Genomic DNA, 21,531 nt, shown 5'->3' on the forward strand with positions numbered 1-21,531 from the left:
AAAGCCTTCGTACTGGGTAGCGCAGGAAGGTCCCTGCCCACCACGATGCTCTTTTGGTTCCCTGGTCATGCCAGTGAATCACGAGCAAAGCACTTGGAGGCTAAAAGGTGGACCAGTGAGGATCCCAGCATTTCTGCCCTTCTGGGAACTAAGCCTTCATATGATAAATAGCAGCACAATCTAGAGAGTTAGGTCCCATGGAGGAGAGCAGAACCCATCTAGTTTTGTTTCAGGTTGCGATTCTGAACCCTGGTTTCTCGCATAAGGAAACAGAGAGGGAGGTGGAAGGACACATTACTTTGGAGAAAGCACAAATGTCATTTCTAAATGGAAAACGCCTATTCTTCCTATAAAACTGGGAGTGGGTCTTTATGACTTTTCAAAAAACAGAATGGAATTACACAAAATATGAAATTTTCTGGGGTTTAACTTTTCATGGGAGAAACAAACACAACATTGATTTGTTTGTGTTGAGATGCGAAAACACGAACAGGACCCTCAGCAAGCAGTCAAGGGGCGTCTATCTAAGGCCACTTCACTGCTCATCTACAGAATGCTGTCACCTCACCTGCCAGCCTTAGCGAGCCGGTCATTCATTTCATTAGCCATCGGGATGCTGGACACCTTTTGTGAGGGTAAAAAAGGCAGATGAGGTTTTGTTAGTGATGACAAACAGGCCACATAAGTAGTAGCTTGTGTTATGTCTGTCTCCCCTGACCTGAATCTTCTCTCGTCTGCAGGACGAGAAAATCAGAAAACTTCCTGTATCTGGCATTGCTATATATTTTGCATTACACATTCCCAGCTCATCCCCATCTTCCCTTTTCTCACTGTTGTTTTCCTCAACTCACACAACAGAGAAGACGTACAGCAAGCGGCAGCATCTGACAGCAAACGGAGGATCCTCAGCCACCTCCTGCTGCCAGAAACATCCTGGCTTTACTCTCCACCAGAGGAAGATACAACCCTTCCCTACTTTCACACACTCCCTGCATACAAAGCAGCAGTTTTCACCTGAATAGGAAGATCCAGAATGATAACGCCCTTGACACATCTCTGATTCGCTTCAGCATAACCCAACAGATCACTTATCTTCAACTTACCCTTATCTAAGCTGCGTAAGTGGCTCAACCCTACCTTCGCACAGAATATCTTCAAAATACAAACTGTCCCTCCCTGGAGAGAGAAATCCCACTTAACAGCGAGCGGTGTGTGGTGGTGACTTAGCAACAAGACGCATCTCTGTGCGTAACTTTTCTGCCAGGCACTGTGAGCAGCTAGCAAGCTTCCTACGTGTAATGAACCCAAGTTTTATCCAAGAGACAAGGAACACAGCAATAACTTAGAAGAACTACAAGTCGGGAAAAAAAAAATACCCTAGGGGGATATTGAACTTCTGCCCTTCTCCCCAAAAAATCCCTTCCCTTTTCAGCCGTCCCACCATAAATGGCTCTTTGAGCCTTCGCTCCCTTTTCCATTTCCCCATCGCTGGTTTGCTCGCAGTGTGTTGTTGGCGATGGGCATGGTCACCAACCCCTCTGGGGAAGCGTTCTAGCTTCTCCAGCACCACCAAACACTTTGAATTCACTAACCCTTGAATATCCTTAGCCACAACACCCTCCAGTTGCTACCAGAGCTTGTTCTGGGGCTCCCTGCACCCACGTTCCTGTCACAGCAGCGTCCATCCATAGGCATCCATGAGCAAGACCCTCGCTGGAGTTCACTCAACCCTTGCTGCCCTCAGCAGCTTGTTGGAAAGTACATACCATTCATTTCTCTCCTGAAACACCTAAAGGCACAGGATTTCACCTCTGTGGGGTGGAGAATGACGAAAGACATGACCTCGCAAGAGAGTCCACAGCACCAGAGACTCGCTGTGTCCAGGAACAAGAGCAGCATTCCCAGAGGGCGAGGACAGCAACAAAACTATCACAGAGGCATTCGGTAAAGGTTTCATGCGGGCACATTACATACCATTTGATCACCCTTCATCCACACGATAGAGAAGACACTGTTTGATTACATTAGTTAAACTGGAAAAGACAAAAAAAAAAAGGATTCAGGAAAGACAGGATCCACGCAGCAGTGCAGCAGACAGACCAGTCCATCCAAAACATAGTGGGGATTTTACATAAGGCAGCATGAGATTCCATTTAGCCAAAACATGAGTGATACAGCTTTGGGATGAATTTGCCACGTTATAATTTTTTCTTTTACTAAGCCAAAGCTGAAAGCCGATACAAAGCAGACAGAGAAGAACTAGATTAGTTTTGAAAGGGCAAAGGCTGGCTAACATACCGAACGATAGATGTTGTGAACTGAAAGTTCTGCTGGGGATTGAGAGCAGAATAGCAGGAACAGAGCGGAAAAGGAGATCTATCCTTATCCCTGAGATGTCTGCAGATGTGCTGAAAAGCAGTGGAGGAGCGTCACAGAAATAAGTTACATCAAATGTGCTTGAGAAATGGGCTTAGTTAGATCAAGACATCCAGGCTTTCTCCACTGAATACCAAAAGCTTTTTTCTTTAGTACAAAAATGTTTATTGTTTTATATTTTGCCTGCAACGAAAATTCCAGAAGAAAATCTTTCCCCGGACTGATACCTCCTGGAAGGTGAAGTTGTCTCATCTTCAGTAAAAGCAAGGCTCAGGAGCAGCAGGAGCCAAAGAAGGAATTACACAAGAGGGATGCAATCTGCATAGCTCCAGGCTAAACTCTGCTGGGATCTTGTGGAATGGTCCTTCACAGCAAGTCAAATCACCCATCAGCTCCTTTCCAGTATAGCTGAAAAATCACAGCTGTAAGTATTTCACTGCCTCCCAGGGTGGCAATTCTGCAAACAAGCAGAAATCCACACGACTCGCATAAACCAGCCAGGCAAAACCAGTGCCACCCTTCAAGCTAGAGCACGTGGCAGGCCAAGGACTTTTGAAGCCTACGATACCAGAGGAGGAATATCAGCAAGAATGCTGTGCAGGAAAGGCACGTTATCCTTACAACAACCCTTCTCCCAGAGGCAGCCGCTAACCTGTACGTTGCAGATTTACGTAATAAAGCTAAGGAGGTAACAGAGGTCCCATTTGCGACGTGACCTATAATCACGCCAGCAAGTTTTGCACGTTCATTTGTTCCATTGTCCTTTCAAAGAATGACGGCTATTTGTAAGACTTGCAGAAACCTGTGCTTTTAGATGAAGCTGCGAGCAAGCAACGAAAGAAATGCACCCAAACAGCTCTGACTTCATGGGGTTGTTCATGTGCTCCTCAAATACACATAGACAGATTTCTCCTGATCACGGGAGAGGTAACCACATTCCGGTGCTGGAGAAGACAGCTGCTTACAGACGTGCCACAAAGCCATCCAGGATTTCAGTTCTTCTGGGAAGCCATCCAAAAGGATTCAAAGGATAACTGAGAATCGTTTATACACTCAGAGAAAAAGGGCCAAAGCCCTGATTATTCAAAATAGTCAAGTCTGACAGGCAAATGAGTGATTGTACCTCAGAGGATGCACATGTCTCTTGTTCCTTCCCTTGCTAAATCACGGGCTTATCTTTCTACAGTATGATTATTTGTAACAAAATAATGTCTTTTGCCTACAAGTACTTGGCTCTGTTTCATCAACATGGGCTAGACCAAAACCTGTCTGTGTGACAACACTGGAAGAGGTTTCCCAGAGAGGTGGTAGATGCCCCGTCCCTGGGAACATTCCAGGTCAGGTTGGACGGGGCTCTGAGCAACCTGATCTAGTGGAAGATGTCCCTGCTTATGGCAGGGGGGGTTGGACTAGACGACCTTTAAAGGTCCCTTCCAACTCAAACCATTCGATGATTCTATGACAAAGTCACCTGCAGGCTACTCCTTGAAAGCCCACCTGTAGATGGCCTTAGTCACCCAGCTCCCTAACAGAAAGAGAAACCTCCTTTCCCCTCTTACTGCTGGAAACTACAACATGGGCAATCTAGGGTCATGTATTTTTAACTCTTTAGGTACTTAAGGGCATGCTGCAACACGGCACAGCGATTTTCAAACACACCCAGGTAAGTTCACACCCAACCCAACTGACTGTGGAAACCCCAGGAAGAGTTTGCCTTCGAGTGCTGCAGAGTCTCTCTAGTTAACTTCGTTAAGGTCTCTGAGGACGTCACGTGAGAAGCAGAGATTTGTGAGAAACCTGCCTGCCCCGTGTGCCAAGAAGTGCCATTAACTGCTCGTTCCATTCATTATGTTCACTCCTAACCAGCACGTTCCCCTCCCCAGCTGCTTTACCCAACTCCCAGCTTTAGACTACCAGTATTTTATTTACCTTGCAACATGACCAAATTTCATCTTGCTGATGGCCTGGCTCCATCCTACTATGCTTTAAGGCAATCTCTTTGCAAAAGGGACCATGACCAAAGGTCACAATCCATAAAGTCATCCAAATGACTGTATAGAAATGTCCACCTCATGGAAGGGCCATCCTCTCCTCATCTCCCAGGCTCTGCTGTTCTGACACTGCAGCATCATCTCTGCCCAACCCCAAGTTGCATCTCTTCTTCACCCCACTTTCCCACCATGCTTCCTCAGTTTCCCCCACTTTGGCACCTCTGTGTCAAGCACCTTCCCTCCTCTGGTGCCACTTCACTTTCTAATCTTGCCTGGACAGGAACGCTGAGCTTTCAACAAGGTCCTGCCAGCGAGGCAACAGCCACCTGCACACGTGGTCGTGAGCAGGCTGTATTAAGGGATGTAAATTGATCTATTGTTTGCTTCAACCGGTGTGTGGTGAGAACTGATAAGAACAATGTACTCCCCATAACACTTCTCCTCCATATCATCAGCCTCCGATCTTAATCCCAGGAGTCAATGTCATAATCCATCACTGTTAATGAGTGTGAGCTCCCCTAGGTGGGGCTTTATCTCACTTGGTATCTAAAGGGCCACATGAGGTTATGGCAATAGTGCAATTGAGTAAAGGTGGAAATTAAGTAAAGGTGGAAAGTGGCTCTTTGGGAACACTTCTATGTTATTAGAGACCAGAGGAAGCAAAAGTAAATGCCTTTATATGCTACAACTCACATGTCTCTTCCTGGCATTTCCATCACTGGGACCTTCCAACCCAGCAGATCCCAGTACAAACAACACAGAAAGAGAAACTGCCAGCCTTGGGCACCTACCAACACAGACAAGCACCAGTGTTGCTTGAAGGCAGGATTGAGCGTGCTGGAGAAGTGCTGAAACAGTTTGCCATCTATTGACACTCAACGTTCCATTTACTACCAGAAACGTTCCCTGAGGTGAAGGCGAAGAGTAAACACACGGGCAGTAATACTTTATCAGCATGTCCTATTCAGCCCTGTTGCCTGCATCGATCAAAGTATCACACCCATTGAGCGAACTGAATGCCAGAAGAACAATCCCAAAGAAGATAAAACAGTGACACAATCCCACCTTCAACCTGCCTTCTGGGGAACCCCTGCCATAGAGAGCAGAAATTACTCCTTGTCCTGGCTCTTCCAAGGGCAGGTCACTCCATCAGGGCAAGGAAAGTTGCTGCCTTCATCTCATCTAACTCCTGTCCCAGCTAGAAAGGAGCCAACATTGCACTGACAGGCTCTGCCAAGAATTCAAGGAAAGGTCTCCTCTTTCGATAGTACCTACAGTGCCTGCCCTTCATACAGGTCACGAGCTACCTACAAAAATTATTTGCAGCCGTCCCCTTAAAGACAAAAGTGTCTACAATGCCCTTAAAATACGCTTGCCTCTGCCTATGACTCAGCTGCAGATTTAAACTGCAATGTAGACAATCCTGGGACAATCAGGTCAAGGCTGTCAAAGAATATTGCCTCTGGACACAGTTCATTGGAAAGAGCGATCACTCAGCCTTGCCTCATTTATTACCTCAAGAGCTTGGTTTCACGTCTGCAACTCGCCTTTCCTCCCACGCTTGCCCAGTGGCTGGGCAGGGGCTACAAGAGCTGTGCCTTCCCTCCCTCCCTCCGACCACACACGGTAACCCGGTACCTAGGTCAAATCCAAATTTTGGAATTCGGTTCAGGAGCAAATGGCTGAAAACAATCTATGTTATACTAGAAGTTATATGCCAGGTCGGATTAGATTGTGCAGTGGTCTCCTCTGGCCAGACAACTCACCCTTGAAAGCTATCGCTTTCAAACACGCGTCGAGCAATATTTAAGAGCAAGCATGATGGCGACATACCCATGCAGGATGGAAAACCTGTGGTTGACACTTATACATGGGTGGGCTGAGGAGCAGTCGAAGCACTTCTGGAGCTGCGCAGCAGCAGAACGGAGGAGAAATTCAGCTGAAGTCTGCCAGTGAGCAAGGAGAAATGGCTGAACAACCCAGGCCTTAATCGCATTTCAGATGCATGACAGCTTGGGACACCAAAGTTAAAACAAAAATAAATAATAATTTAAAAAACCCAAATAACAACAACAAAAAAAAAAAAAAACCAAACCAACATCATCATCATCATGGTTACATTTTGCATTTGGATCAGTGAAACGCTATAGGCTATTGGACATTAGGAAGGACAAAGGACAACAGAATGGTACGTTTCTCGGAGAAGATGCCACAATAAACTTCACTCTAGAGAGGTTGGGTACAGGACCTCAGGCAAGGAAGGCTGCAAGTAAAATCAAGAGGTAGAGAGGTATTCTCCAGAGGCACATCCTCGAAAGGGGCGTTTCTCTTCATTGCCGCAGATCTAAGTCTAAGTGCTTTTGAATCTGCTTTGAGTCTGCAAAGTGAGACAGCACAGAGGTGGTGGGGACCAGAGCTCAGACCGTGCACCAGTCCCATTGCTTCACTGGCCAAGAGCGTTGTGTCAAGGGAAAGGTCAGGACCTGCTTCAGATATAGTGTGGACTGATGGGTATAACCAGCCCACGCTCCTTCCCAAGCTGCAGCTCTCATCCCTGAGAAGGGCTATGAAATCTACAGCTAAAGGAGCATAAATCTCTTAAATCGCCAGCTGTGCTCATTCAGCAGGGAAAGACAGAGCACATAAATCTCTCACTTTCAGTAGGAAGGGTAGGCAGCGACTTCTTTTCTGGTGGCATTTTAAGAGCCTTTAATCAGACACGTCATTCGGATTAGGCTGAAGGAGAGGTTTAGTGTCTCTTTTTTGCCAGCTGGCTCATCCCCTTGCTCAGGCTAATCCCAGCGTCACACAGAGACCAGACCTTTAGTATTTATTTGGGTGACAGGATGACCAGGGTAGAGGAGGACAGTCAGTGGTTGGTAACCTCACGTGGGTCTGAGCAGCATTGCGTTCAGTCCTAAAACTTTCTATTGCTATTATTAACGCAAGTCCATATATATCCCTTGTGAGCCAAAGGTCTCCTAGGTTGGCCATTCTGAACGGCCACATCAGGCGTTTAAGGGCAAAGCAGTGATTAAATCAGGGGGTATCTACACTGTTGGTTAAGCTTAGGACCCAGTTTAGTGCTGAGGAGAGATGACCCCACTCTGCAAGCCTATAGTAAACAGTTGCCTTATCCCGAGCTCCAGTGCTGCCTGGAGAAGCACCAGCAGTATCGTTGGCCCCAGGTTCATTCTCTCAAAGGCTTTGAGCCACCTTGGTACAAGGCAAAGTTGAGCACCCCATGTCACTGCCTGTCTGCAGGAGTTCCAAACACAGTTCTTCGTGGTCCTAGCTTTTGAACTAGGCTTTGAACAGGCAGCAGTAGGGACAGAAACGCACAGGTGTGGGAAATCAGACCCGTTCTTCATCTCAATACACGGATGTGACTGCAGAAGTCAACAGACAACAACTTACCAGAGAGATGCTTCCTATTTCTTCTTCCATCCATGATGCTCTGACCATAATAAGATGCAAGCTATGGTTTTCATACAGTAATTGCCCACTAGGAGAAAATTACCCAAATACGCATTTAACTTTCTTTAGCTGATGTTCACCAGAGGCAACAAGGGCTCACCAGCACCCCTGGTGCTCCTCCATCAATTTGCCGCTGCAGCTTTGGTGATGGAACAGCTCAAGACCTTGCAGCGATGATACTGCCAGGAGGTGAGTTTCTCAGGTCAGGAGCATTTGTAAGGGGCTGAGCAAACACCACAGGCGAGCGACTGAACCTGTAGATTTTCAAATTGGATCAGCAGGAGCTTGACGCAGTGGTGACCATGTTCTGCAGCACCACTCAATGCCAAGAAGCGGGATCAGTGTCTTCTACAATAACGGTGCCTGGTTTTGACACCCTCCATTCCTCCCACCCCTTGTACTTTCCTTCCACTGTAGGCATGCCTGTTAATTTTTTTCTCCCTCTAGCTTGGTGACGATGAAGTGGATGCACAGGACGGATCGTCAGCCCACAGCAGCTCCCTGAGAAGGGGAGCACGGCTCGGCTTTCTCCTGCTCAGCTGGCAGAGCTCGGGCAGAGGGAAAATTCCTCTGGCCTTCCAGCTTCACCTCCCAGCTACTTCACAGACCCAATCCCTTCAGGGAAAAGTGCCAGATTTGACAAAATATAAAGCTTTTGCGTCGAACGTGTGCAGATGGGCACACTTGAAGGACTAGGGGCAGGACTTACACATGCCGCTGAAGTAATTGAAGTAGAAAACCTTGGAGCTGAAACTAAGACCCAAAGGGAGGGAGGGAGAACAACCAGTTTCACTCTAGTCCTTGAATAAGTGGGTGCATTGTCAGCACAGGTACAGCCACACAGAAAAGCTCATCGTTCAGGTCCTCAGCGACAAACCTGGGACCGGGAGGCGTGAGCTCTGCCGTGCTCATCTCCAGCTACGTGTCGCAACCTGGATGCACATCAAACCCCCCCAGGACCAGACAGATGCAGAGGTCACACCAGTTTAACACGGTGGCCAGTGGAGAAGCGTGCAAGGTGGCATGGAGCAGCTTCTGACAAGTCCAAAGGGCTCTGCTAATAAGTCACTGCCTGCCAACGTCCGTGGTGCAAGGGGTATCGCCGAACGGAGGGCGCATCTGCTCAGAAATCATCCTGGCATGCTTCTGGGTTGCCCTGCAAGTTTTGCCAACCATCCGTCACAAAACACGGCGGGAATTTCTCAGGGAGTTAGGAGAGATGAACATTCTACAAGAGGCTAACCTTTAGGAGAAGACAGCCACTAGGGAAAAGCTAAAAGGAGCTGGGAAATGCTGCTGGCCCTGTAAAACATTCATGTTTCTTTACTTTCTCCATCAGATCACACTTTTAAATTGCAGCCTATATGGTATGGTATGTAACTCCGTACAGTGCCACTAATGCAGTCAAAGCAACGCCCAGACACCATACACCTCTCTACTTTCTCGGTGCCTCATGAAGCCGTCACCCAGTTTCAGGGCAGACAGAGGAGGCAAAATCCAGGGAGGAAAGGCTGACATTGGCTCTCGCTGAAGGCAATTTGATTTAGTCGGTACCATCTTCCAAAGATAACCTTCAAAACCCCAGGACTGCTATTCATCGGACCAGACACAGCCGTGAAGGTGATGGGGATGTGAGATACTCCCCTTCAGCTGCCAAAGAGCACGGCACGAATTGGCCATACCATTGGCAGGACGGGCAGATAGCTCCCCATCTTTAGCTGAAAATTTGCCACTGGCCTACATTCGATTGCTACTTACTTGTATTTACAGGTTCCTCTAGTTTTTATTTAAAGGTTCTATTTATTTAAATGGGTTCATCCATTTTCTGAGTGGGAAAACCCACAAGTTTCCACTCCCCTCTCTTTCTCCAGATTCCATGTATTTTCATAGCACGAGAAAGCACCAGAAACTGGTGCGTCTCTGGAACCAGATCTGTGATTGTTGCTTCTGTACAAGCACTGAGGGAAGATATTAGTAAAGTAACATAACAACTGCTGTCATTACCTACAGCCCTTAAAAAAAGATTTACCAGGAAGAAAACCAGCACCTGATGAATATGGAAGACCTCCTGGTTTTGGTGTTGGACCAGAAGCAGCTTCCCTTACAAAAACCTTAAATACTACTTAAGCACAGAAATGGAAAAAAAGGTCACAGATAACAGAGTCTGTGGATCATATGGCCATGGATGGTTTTGTTTACAAAATTTTTTTGCTGATTCAAATAGTTTGTGAACATTTACAGCTACACGTTTTCAATTCGGTATTTTAAACATTAAAATGCTTCATTGCAAATAGCTATCTCATGGTCTGAAAAGAAAATCAGTCCAATGATAAAACTCAAAGGTTTCATTACTTCTGCACTGACTTACCAGATATTTGTCTAGGAGATGCTGGAGTAAAACATTAGAGAGGGAGAGGTTCATACTAAGTATTAATGGCAGCTATTCTTTACATAATCATTTATGCTTCACTGCAACAACATGTTTTTGGCATAGATTTCACTTTAATCTTTTACTTCAATCCATTGAGCCCCACTGTGCCATGAGTGGTGAAATGCTTAAAGACAGTCACAACACCAAAAAGTTTACATCACAAATAAATAAAATCAAACAGTATATGGAGGAAAACGAGGAAGGTGCACAGAAAAGGCTCATAATGCAGATGGGACAAGGATACAGGTCTCTTGTTCACTGTTCCACCACCCATACCCTCAGGTTTCTCTGCTGACAAGGGCACATATTACTTTTTACAGCTACTAAGGACAGTTTGCAAAGTAGTTACGGCACTGGGTTCCGATCCTCCTGCTCAAGGAGGACATGCACAGGGACTGAGCAGGGCTCTAAGTCATTAGTTGAAATAATACCACCCTCTGCTGAGTAGCAACAGGTCCGAGCCACCGTAAATAACAGCTAGGTACTCTCAAAGCCTCCTCTAGAAAGTCTGAGAGAACAAAAAATCCCTCCCTTTACAGACACTCTAACTTTGCCCAGAACAAAGAAAGGATTCAGAAAGCAACAAACACACTTAATACTACCAAATCTCCAAGTCCCTCTTCTAGGACCTTTTGCACAACAAGTTAAGAAAAGAACATACGTGGAGAGTTTAAGAAGAGGTGAGGAGCAAAGGGGAACCCTGCTATCTCTGCTGGAAGAAGGCGCTGGCTCTTGGCACGGCAAAAGCAGCAGCAGCGACTCAGCGGCATCTTCTAATATCGGGTCTGGGAGGTCTCCAGCGGCTGAACACCCACCGCTGCCTACAGCGGGAATCGTGTGGGTGCTGCTGTCCCCGTCCCCAAGGAGGAGAGAGGCAGCGGGACCCTACAGCAAGCGTAGCTGCTGAAATGGGAAAAGGGAGTCGGACATCAGCCCTCCCTCCGGTCCGAAGCAAAAGCAGCGAACCGCAAGGTAAGACCCGATGGGGAATCCACGCACCGAGGTTAAACTTAACGCTGTCACGGGATCGCCGTACGGGAGGTGATGTGGAGGGGAGCACGGTCCGCTCTCCACAAGCCCCGAGCTCCGCAGATTAGCAAACCGCACAGAAAGCTTGCTAAAGCTAAACCCAGAAGGAAAGAGTGAGTATTTGCACAAGGATTCTGGGCAAAAACTGGAGCTCAGCTGATGTCAAACTAACGACGAGGAGGAGAACAGCTCGCGAATCATCGGGGTCACGGGAGTCTGGACAGAGCAGGGTACCAGCAGACACCAGAGCGCTCTTCCACCGCTGAACCTTGGCACAAGTGCTCAGATTATTTCCAAAGAGGAAGGGTTTGGTTTGGGTTTTTGGGTTTTTTTCTTTTTTACACCCAGGGATGACAACAACCTGGGAGCGTAAGGGCTAAAAGCACAGTCGGCTTGCAGGCTCCAGGTTCAGGAGGAAGAACTGCCTCAAGCCAGGAGAGCAAGGGTCTTGTTTACCACCTCCTTAAACAGATTGTAAGGATTTTCCCCAGACTGGTGAGTTGGTAGCACTTGAAAGCCATCCCCTCTTGCCCCATCACACACACAGAGTGGGTGTTTGCAGCCTCAATCTGCAGTCCCCTTCCTTTAGCTGGAAAATGGTAATACTCCGATTCCCTCTGGTGTATTTTTCACATGACTGACCACAAAACTATTAATATCTGAATCCAGAGCTGGTTCAGCTTGACAACTCATTCCCTCCAGGGAGAGGAAAACCACAACTTCTTCCAACCCTGGAAAAACATTTTGTGACTGCAAGACCAGCAGCTCAGATGTAATAGAGACGGGTTCTGGTTTGCCAATAAACCTCAGTGGAGAACGTCAACCAGCATGAGAGAGTTCGGCTTGTTTCTTCTGTGCCTCCTTCGCATCTCCAGGAAGGGTGAGTTCTGGGCTTCCCACGAATCCCTGTCTGATCAGGACTTTTCTTTGTGCTCTAGTCAAAGTACCCGTGGAATTGCCTGGTATAATAAACTCTTCAAGAATTGCACCATCCCTTGCACTGCTTAAAATGATCCTGAAATTCCAGGTGCATGCAAGAATACTGGAAAAACTCAAAGGTTTGACTCTGCAGTTGTCAGAGAGGTCTTTGGTTGGGTGGGTTTTGGGGTTGGTTTTTTTTTTGCTTTTTTAACTTGCCTAAGGAGTTCATCTAACTTTTCCTGTGCATTTTCAGTTGGATGCAGCATTTCCATCACCAACCAGAAATCCCATTTCAATTCCTAGGAGTTATTATGCAACAAACACAATTTGCTCCAGTTCCACTGAGCACTTAAACTCACATTTATCTTCAAGTATGCACTTAAGTTCCATTAAACTCAACGGGATTTGCTTAGATATACTGTCAAACTGTTTGCTAGAGCAAGGCTAGTGTCTGTGGTGGTCTCCAGCTCTTGATCTTGTTGTCTTCATGATCTTTCCATTGACAACCAACAGGTCCACTGACCTGACAACTGCTTTGGGGAGTTACCTTGTGTAAGGTGTGTAGGTTATTTACCTACAACCTTCCCTGTTTCTTGTGAAAGGTTTAATTCCAGGAACAAATGGAGGCTGGATATTAGCAGGAGGAAGCCACAGAAGACCTACCATGCTGAAGCTTTAAGGTTAAATTATACACAAGATGCTGACAACTCCCTCCACTCATAACCTAGGCAAACTGTGTTTCCATAGAAATGGGTGGAGCTGGTAACATTAGAAGCACTTATTTTTAACATTATTTCTCATGTGGAGGGAAAGGGGATGTTTATGTGCTAAAAAGAATGTTATTTGCTTAAGACTGGGGGAAAAAAAATTGCAAACCAAAAAGGTGGCAGGGAAAAGCAAATCATACTCCAAAGCACATGATCTGCAGTTCTCCAAAAGTAAGAGTCACAGTGACATGCTGTAAAATAACCAAAATAACATGAAATAAACTAGAAAGCAATAGCATTTTCTGTTTTCACTGCCAGGTCCTTGTGCTCAAAGTCCATGAGCTTCCTAGAGGTCCTGTGGCCGTGCAGCCTTGTATATTAGATTACCTAGGCTGCAAAAGGTATTCGTATCATTATAATGAATGACAAGGCAGCCCGACTTCAAATCTCAGTAATCAAAATACTGGCTGGGCACTGATTCCACATAAATAACTTAATGGCAGAGAACCGGTCCTACATTGGCCTTTGTCCATTGTGCAGCGCACAATAGATTAATACAAGCTGCACCGCCACTGAGGTATCTGTCAAGTATTATGGAGAACAGATATATGAACAAGCAACAAATCTTATCTTAGAGCTTACATGAGTAACCCAACAGCTGAATACCTGCAGACCAGAGCGAAGCCAGCTAGACCAGGAATGGAGGGCAATTACTTACAGGATGCCTTTACATTTTTTGCAGTTTTTCTCAGCTATTGAGGGGAAAGTGTTGATTTAATGAAGCCATCAAGTGAGTTTCATAAGACAGGAACATAGCCACAGACATTCCTGAAGCCACAATCTGCTGCTACAGCTGTTGCAATTAGCAAGACAGTGGATAGATACACATAGCTATATGGAAAGCATTGCTTAGCAGGTGCTGTTTGTTGATGCTGTTGGTTCCTGGGGAAGAGGAATGGATGAGACACTGAGTTTTCCCTATATATTTCAAAGGTAGGGAGCATCCATTCAGGTGAAGGCTGTTTTCATCACTGGACAAAAATGATCAGACTGGCTCTGGTGGCAGCAAGGTTCAGCTCCCCAGAGTGCAACAGGAGTTACTGTGACCTAATTTGGCCAAGAGAGCAAAATCCCAACCAATGTTTGTGACATCTCAGCTAGAAAACTCAGGATCTCCCTTGCCGGGATGCCAGGACAAGGCCTGTCTGGGAAGATCCTGACAGCTAGAGTCCGTGCAGCGATGCTCTGCTAAAAGGGAGATGCTGTCTGTACTGCCAAGTCCTGTCCTACAGCAGGAGCTGATACAGAGAACTTGCCTTTTCTCACCAGCCTGTGTAAAATGATCTTCAAGTCTTCGTTCAGATCCTGTCACAGCTTAGGAGTAAGATGCTACTTCGTGGTGATCGCAGCATTGATCATTAGAAACATCAGCTGTTACTCCCTTCCCCAGGGGTAATGCAACCAAGTGATCAGCGTAACAAATACTACAACGTAGGAGTGTGTGTGTGCACGCACTCAAACACAGGGCTGCTACGCTTCCTGCACTTCAGTGCCTAAAGCCACCAGATTTCTCAATACATGTAAAACTTTTATTTTTAGCTTTTTTTTTTTTTTTTTAAAACAAAAAAGTAAGCTGTTCCTCCAAGCACATAAATGTCCATTAACTGCAAAAGACTGTTACACAAGTTAAGGAGCTATTGTTCACTCCACAAACAAGAGGCCTGCTTAGGAATTAAATCACTTTCAACATGAGCTAGTCAGTCCCCAGAGCTCCGGTGCAGACCGGTACCAAACCCAGCCACAGTAACTGGGCTGCACAATCATCTGCAAGTCCTCAGCAAGAACATCGAGCAGCACAGGGCCCACCACGAGAACACAGCATCCATTTTCTGACCAACAACAGAGCAGATGCAGGAAGGATGCCCAATTTTCCTCTTAAACACTCTGGATAACTCAGTGTCGATATCTTTTTTTGCTTCTAGGTGTGCAGTCCAATGGCTGGTCTGTTCATGTTCCATCCGACGTTACTGGTGAGCTTGGGAAGATGGTTATCCTGCCCTGTACTTTCACGCACCCCTACAAAACATTTGACCGGACCCTCACTGCCATTTGGAGGATCAAGGAACCTTACAATGGGACAATAGTTTTCAAGTGCATTAGCCAGAGCACCAGCGAGCTCTGTAAGACTGCCATCAGCTACAAAAACAAATACAAACTGCTTGGCAACCCCCGGCACAAGGACCTTTCCATCAGGATTGACAATCTGACCTGGAGCGACAGCGAGAGATACTTCTGTCGGGTGGAGTTGTCCGGAGATATCCACGACAAGTATGAAAGCAGGAATGGGATAAAGCTGCACTTGATTGGTAAGAGGGCGTGAGAGCCAAAGCCACCCCGTAGGGAAGTGAGAGCCACAAGATGTGGAAATCGATGAGATGGTAATAGAAGTTGACCTGAAATGGTCTTCCAAAGGGTTGGCTTTTCCAGCTCTGCAGATAGTTTATAACATTTGGGCAGGGAATAATCATTGCCTTCCGCAGCCTTCCAGTACGAGGCGATGAGCGCAACGCGGGTAAGGGAAGAGGAACAAAACTGATAAGGAAATAGCAAGGCTACGGCTGCTGGGGTAAGAGCCAGCCAAGTCCTGGGCATCCCACTTTGTCCCTGCAGCACAGGATCTGTGCAGGCAGCAGAGAGGCAAGCTGGGGTCAGCAGCCCATGGGGTGGGGATAAAAGCATCCTCTCCATCAGAATCTAAACAGGAGAGCCTGGGCGCTGAGCACTTGTTAGCAAATCTAGGCACGAGAAGGGGGATTGGAAAGACAAGATACCTGGCATCTACGTGCCACAGGTCCAAAATCCTCCGCAGCAGGAAACATTAAGTAGAAACAGCCTGAAAAACCAGATCATATCAACAAACGTCAAATGCTAATCCCGTGTCCCGGGGTGCGCTCACGGATCAAGGGAGTGCTGAGACCCGGGAACAGCATCAGACCTTACCCGTGGGTGCAAAGCTGCCATGAGCTGGATGATTTTCCTTGCAAAGTGAAACTGCCTTATGCCTGCTGTGCACTGTGGGAATCCAGATAGGACCAGAGGATGAGTTCGGTTACTTCTTGGGAAGTTCTGCATAATCAAGGCTCTCCTTCACTTGGAGCAGCTCCTAAGCACCCTCACACACAGCATGACCAGGGCAGGATGGCAGCAAGATACGTCTCTCATTTGGGGAATGGACCCTGATAGTATGAATGGGAGGGGTTAAATAATGCTTAAAAAGTTATTTTTTAAACACCAAACCACACAGACACATGACACACGACTAACACAGCTAGCTTTCTTATGGATCAGTCCTCCAGCCTCAAACTCCTCCTGCATTACACAGACAAGGGGGAAGACGTGCTGTAGGTGGTTGCAAGCTATGTATTTGTTGTCTAGTCTGACCAAAAATTAAATCAATATTGAACTCCTGCTTTTCCTCCGTGAGGACACTCATTTAGTTCCCTTCAGTTTTCACAGTGCCTTTAGGAACCAAATGCATTAAATGGGTCAACAGGCCCAAGAGGGGAGGATCGATGGGAAACACAAGCTTGGTCGTGTCATCTACACCTCCTTAGCAGACTAAACCAAAGATGACATGTTCAACAGCGCATGTCTTAACGTTCTGCATCCCCAAAATGATCTTTACCACTGTTCATGCAGTCACACAATCCCATATGCTACAAATCCAGGACACAAAATTAGTGGCCCTACCTTGGTATTGGTGTACTATGCCAAAGCAACCAGGAACCTACACCAGTTGTTGGGTGGTCACTACAGGGTTGGAGAAATGCATCAAAAATAGGTTGTAGCAAGAAGCGTAAATGTTTCCCGACAATAATTTGCCAAATCTGGCAAGTCTCAGGCACCAAGCAAAGGGCTCGCACAAACCAGCCATGGGTGCTCTGGAGGTCAGAGACCAAAGGAACAGCCATGAGGCACTTGCAGGAGAGCACTGTGGTTGCCTTGTCCCCAACCATTTGCAAAAGCAGCCGGTCCGAAAAGGTCACCAGCTGCACCCGTGCCTATGTTGTGGACAGTACTGGGCTGCGATTCACGGTGCAACTGCAGAAAGCAGCCCTTCTTCATGGACGATTTACAGCACAGCACCTCTGCCTTCCGCCACCATGGAATGTCACAACAGTTGAAGTTGACCGACGTCAGAAAAAAAGCATTACAGGGATAAAACACAAATAGACTACACATCCTTGCACCCAGGCTTTGCTGGGTGAAGCCCTTTGTTCCTCTATCCAACAGAGGCAGGGTGGGGAAATCTAGGGAAAGAAAGTGCCGAGAAAAAAACAAGGAAGGGGAGGTTTGATCCCAGCGTTACCCTGATATAGCACACCGAGGGTCCACCAAGACTTCGTTCCTGGTGTTTTGCGTTAGACCTGCCTTTGAAACCTGACCGCTTTCCCTCCCCTGTTGTGAATTCTGCAGCTGCCCCCAGGATCATTAACATCACCGTCAGCTCCAACGGGGATCGCACCTTCCAGGCACGCTGCACTGCCGAGGGGGAACCGGCACCCGCTCTGACCTGGACCGGACCACCCTACAGCAACATCACCTCCATCACCAGCATGAACCATCGTGTCACTAAGGAGCTCCGGTACCTGACCCACGATGGAAAATATACCTGTACTGCTGTCAACACCCACGGGAGAGCAGAAGGGGCTGTGTACTTCTATAAATTCAAAGCATCCGACAGCTCCTTCTTCCTGATCCTGATCTTTGTGCCGCTTGGAATTAAAGTGCTCATTTTACTGGTGATACTGAGCTTCACCGTTTTCTCAAGAGGAGGTGCGTATTGCTGTTTCCCTTGGTAGTCTTCCTCCATCAGACCAGATGGGAGAGAAAGTCAGGCAGGAGGGGTTGGGTTTGTTTGGGTTTGGGTTTTTTTAACAATTTCAGGATTTTCCACCCTAGGAGAAGGACATTTCTAATGGGAAATCTAAGAAAAAGTAAGAGGGACCTCCTGACTGGCTGAGTCACAGCCTGAGGACAGGAGGTCGCCTTCGGGAAGGGATCTTTGAAAAGACAGAGGGAGCAGGAGTTTTCCTACCTGAGGAGAAAGGTTAATAAACTAACAGATGGGCAATTAGCAGAGAACCCACCGCCAACGCAACCAAATTTTTAATTTTTTTTTTTTTTTTCTTGAAGCAGACTAATTACTACCTCTTCCCCTGTAGCCCATGGGCAGGATTTACCTTTGCTGCATCCCACACAACAGTTTAATCTCCTGGGGTGGGCATCGTCATCTGGGCCTCGCTACCAGGTGGTCCCCATCATTAGTGAAATCCCACCTCCCAGCTGCACCAAGGCCATGAGAGCAGGGAAAGCCCAGCTCGTAGGAGATGAAAATCAGCTCATGGGCCAAGGGATGAGACCTCCCAAGAAGCCCCGAGGCCGCTGGCCCCCCTGTGCCCACCACCCCTGCTGTGTGCTGGCGTGGGCAGGAGGGGACCAGGAGGGACTCCGAGGTTCTGCCTCTCAGGCTGCACAAAACGTCACATGGCCACGACTCGATCTGTAGAGACGGTCCGACATCAACCCCTTGCGAAAGCCACCGCTTGTCTTAAAACTGTAGAAGCGTCAAGATCAACCAGAAATGCTTTGCTCCTTATATTCCAGTGCCTAATTCCCATTCCCACAATGAGGGCCACAGGCCTGACTGAAGGTCTTCTCTTCAGTCGCTGGAGAGTCACAACCACACTCCAGCGCAGCTCCCTGACAGCTCGAGATCAGTCCTGGCTGCCCAGCTCGCTCTGACCCCATTGCTAACCCACGTCTGCCTTCTCACTTCACAGGTCCCTCCTCCGCTCCATCCAGCCTGGCCCGGTAAGGATGTCTCGCCTTCTACTCAATGTTATCCAGCAAGAGGGTAGAGATGGCTAAGGAGAGAAACGCAATGTGTCCTTGGTCTTGGCAACAACCTCCTGGCCTGAGAGCAGGCTCCTGGGACAAGGACAGGGTTGGGGTGATGGCCAAGCGAGCCGGTATGAGGGACCAAGGCTTGGGCACCGCTGGGAGGAGGTTCTGGTTTGGGTACAGCTGAGAAGAGACCCCACTGGTGTAAGGACAAGGGACAGTAGGTTGGAGAGACCACGGCACGCGGATGCTGCGGCAGCAAAGGGCTAGCAGAAGTTTAGGTGAGCATGGTAGGAAGCCAAGTTAAACTAGCAAAAACACCACCCACCCCAGGGAACAGACCGGGATGGGGTCTGTGCCAGGCTGAGGAATGACGAACGAGAAAGGGGGAAAATGTGTGACAGAAACCTTCCCCTCCCTCTGCACCCCAGTCTCTAATGGGGGAAAAAAAAAAAAAAAAAAAAAAGGGTCTGCGCCAAAGCTGATGAGATCTGTCAAGTGTGGAAGAGGTAGGGAGATGCAAAACGGCCCACCTCAGAGTCAGCTCAGGTGGGGCAGGGCCCGATTCTTTGGCTGGCATCCATACCACGCTCCCACAGTACCTTTGGCATTTCCCACTACCCAGCACAACGCCATCCTTGGACACTCCCGACAGCTGTGGTGGCCATGCCAGGAAGGGATGGGGCAGGGGGGGGAACCAAAACCAAAAACCAAAGAACTAAAATGCAAAAACAACCCTTAGACTAAACCTAAAGGAGCTGTATCTGAGCTCAGCATAATTACATCAGCCTGGGGCCGCTCCCTTCCAACCCGAGTTATCCCTATGTGATGTCTCCTTCCCTCCCCTTACCCAAGACAGACAGGCATTTCAGCAGGACAGTCAAGCGTACAGCATCAGGACACAGCCAAAGGGGCAACAGGGAATTTAATCCCACAGTTAAATTTGTAATAATTAATTTCAAAAGCACCGTTTTGCTGCTTTAACAGTGTCTAAACTATACTGCACCCTCGATTACATTTGTATAGGTACATACATAGATGAAAGCTTAAAAACCAAGCTCCTCCACGCTCTGGAAGAACAGATCCTCTCAGGAGAAGTTTGTCGCAACCTCCTGAGACTCCGAGCAGCAGAACAGTTAATGCTAACGGTGTAGGAGATCATTCTGGATGCTTTAAGATGTAAAACATTAGATGCAACTCAAACACTTCAAAACTACCTGCTGCAGAAGGGAGGACCCGTATCAGACAGTATTGCAGACGCTTAACTCTGACACTCCTTAACTACTAGCTGAAGCCACTTATAAAGTCTAGAGCAACCAGAAACGTGTCTTCACCTTATTCCCTTCTTCTAACCGCCAGGCCACAGCCACAAGACTCCACCTACGAGAATTTTGACCGCAGACACGGCAGCGGCCAGACTTTGCCGACAGAAAGAACAGCCTCCAGACGCAGCTGAGGACCTGGGCCGTCTCATCCGCACCCGCTTGCACAGTTCAAATTCCTGTCCGCTCTCTGCAAGGGTGCCTTTTCCCAGCGAACATAAGACTGACGCTGACTGATGCGCAGAAGGTCAAACAGGCCTTGCACGTGCCTGACTTCCAGCCCTGCTGCTGCTTACAAGCAAGGGAAGCCCTTAAAGGGAAAACAGAAGAAAGAAAAGAGAAAACAAAGAGGGATGGAGCTGTAAGAGCAGAAGAGGATCTACATAGGATGTCAGTTCTAACCAACCTGTGTGTTTTTAGCCCTTATCAGATAGTGCTTAGCAAGCAGAGAACAGTCCACCATTTTCTCACATCTTTTTGCTTTGGTATTTTTCAAAAGTTACTTCAAAAAGCAGTTTTCACCACTCCACTTGTCAAAACACATGCAGCTTCTGAAAGCCAGCAAGTGAGCTGTTTTCACGTTTCAAATATCTGCTGTGAAAAACACACTACTGGAATCTCTGCTGGTTTGGTTTTTTTATTATTATTATTCCTTAAATTGCAGAAGAGTTTATTTAAGAGTTTGGAGGAAATCTTAACTTTCAAGAGGAGCCCAAGCAAAAAGAAAAAGGTTTTCCAGAAGATGGTAGAGCTGAAAGCAAGACACGCAAAGGGTGGTCTGTATTGTAACTCTACTGCAGCTCCTAGTGCCATGTGCACACACAAGCAGAATCTCAGAGCTTTTTGATAAATATGCTGTGAAAATGTTTCAATATACCAAACGGGCTTTTATTTTTTCTTAAAGAAAAAAAGCCCCCAAAATTATTTCTAAACAGTTTCCAGCTCTGTATTACATGAAAAAGATCCTTTAAGGCCTGACTGCTCATTTCAAATTCTTCTGCAATGAAGTCGCTACTACAAAGTCTCTGGTCATCCACAGACAAGTCTCTAACCCAACTGGGAATGTGCTCCAAGACCAGGTGAATAGACCCAGCTTATGGTACAGGGTGATGCAAGTCAACCTGGCGTCTTGGTCAGGCAAAGGTCCAGGAGAGGGCTGTGAAGAACGATGGGTTGGCATAGAAGAGGAGAAGAAAGAATGAAAAGCAAAGAAGCGACAAGAACCTACTTTCAGGTTTGTATCACTGGATTCAATGCTCCATGCAATCATTCCAGTGCAGCAGCTCCAAAACTCTTCCCTTAAGGATCCTGCTTCTGGTAACAACCACCGCTGGCTGGAAGCCCAAGCTGCTACTGAATTACCATCAAGCCTG

The 21,531-nt window shown here is 47.3% G+C and overlaps 1 protein-coding gene across 1 annotated transcript; it reads left to right on the plus strand.

Moving 5' to 3' along the window:
- Window positions 1-12,132: 12,132 nt before the first annotated feature.
- Window positions 12,133-20,465, plus strand: SIGLEC15 (sialic acid binding Ig like lectin 15). Its single transcript, XM_049795982.1, has 5 exons — window positions 12,133-12,184; window positions 14,915-15,298; window positions 17,409-17,768; window positions 18,776-18,806; window positions 20,196-20,465. Exons 1-5 carry the CDS (start codon window positions 12,133-12,135, stop codon window positions 20,290-20,292), a joined length of 924 nt encoding a protein of 307 aa, XP_049651939.1. The 3' UTR covers window positions 20,293-20,465.
- The last annotated feature ends 1,066 nt before the right edge of the window (window positions 20,466-21,531 follow it).

The sequence above is a fragment of the Accipiter gentilis genome, chromosome Z (assembly GCF_929443795.1).
Source record: "Accipiter gentilis chromosome Z, bAccGen1.1, whole genome shotgun sequence".
NCBI classification, from domain to species: Eukaryota; Metazoa; Chordata; class Aves; order Accipitriformes; family Accipitridae; genus Astur; species Astur gentilis.

Coding starts and splice junctions, on each gene's coding strand:
- SIGLEC15 (XM_049795982.1), top strand. CDS start 12,133: ATGAGAGAGTTCGGCTTGTTTCTTCTGTGCCTCCTTCGCATCTCCAGG. Junction 12,185..14,914: donor CCTTCGCATCTCCAGGAAGG/GTGAGTTCTGGG, acceptor TTTTGCTTCTAG/GTGTGCAGTCCAATGGCTGG. Junction 17,769..18,775: donor CACCGTTTTCTCAAGAGGAG/GTGCGTATTGCT, acceptor CTCACTTCACAG/GTCCCTCCTCCGCTCCATCC.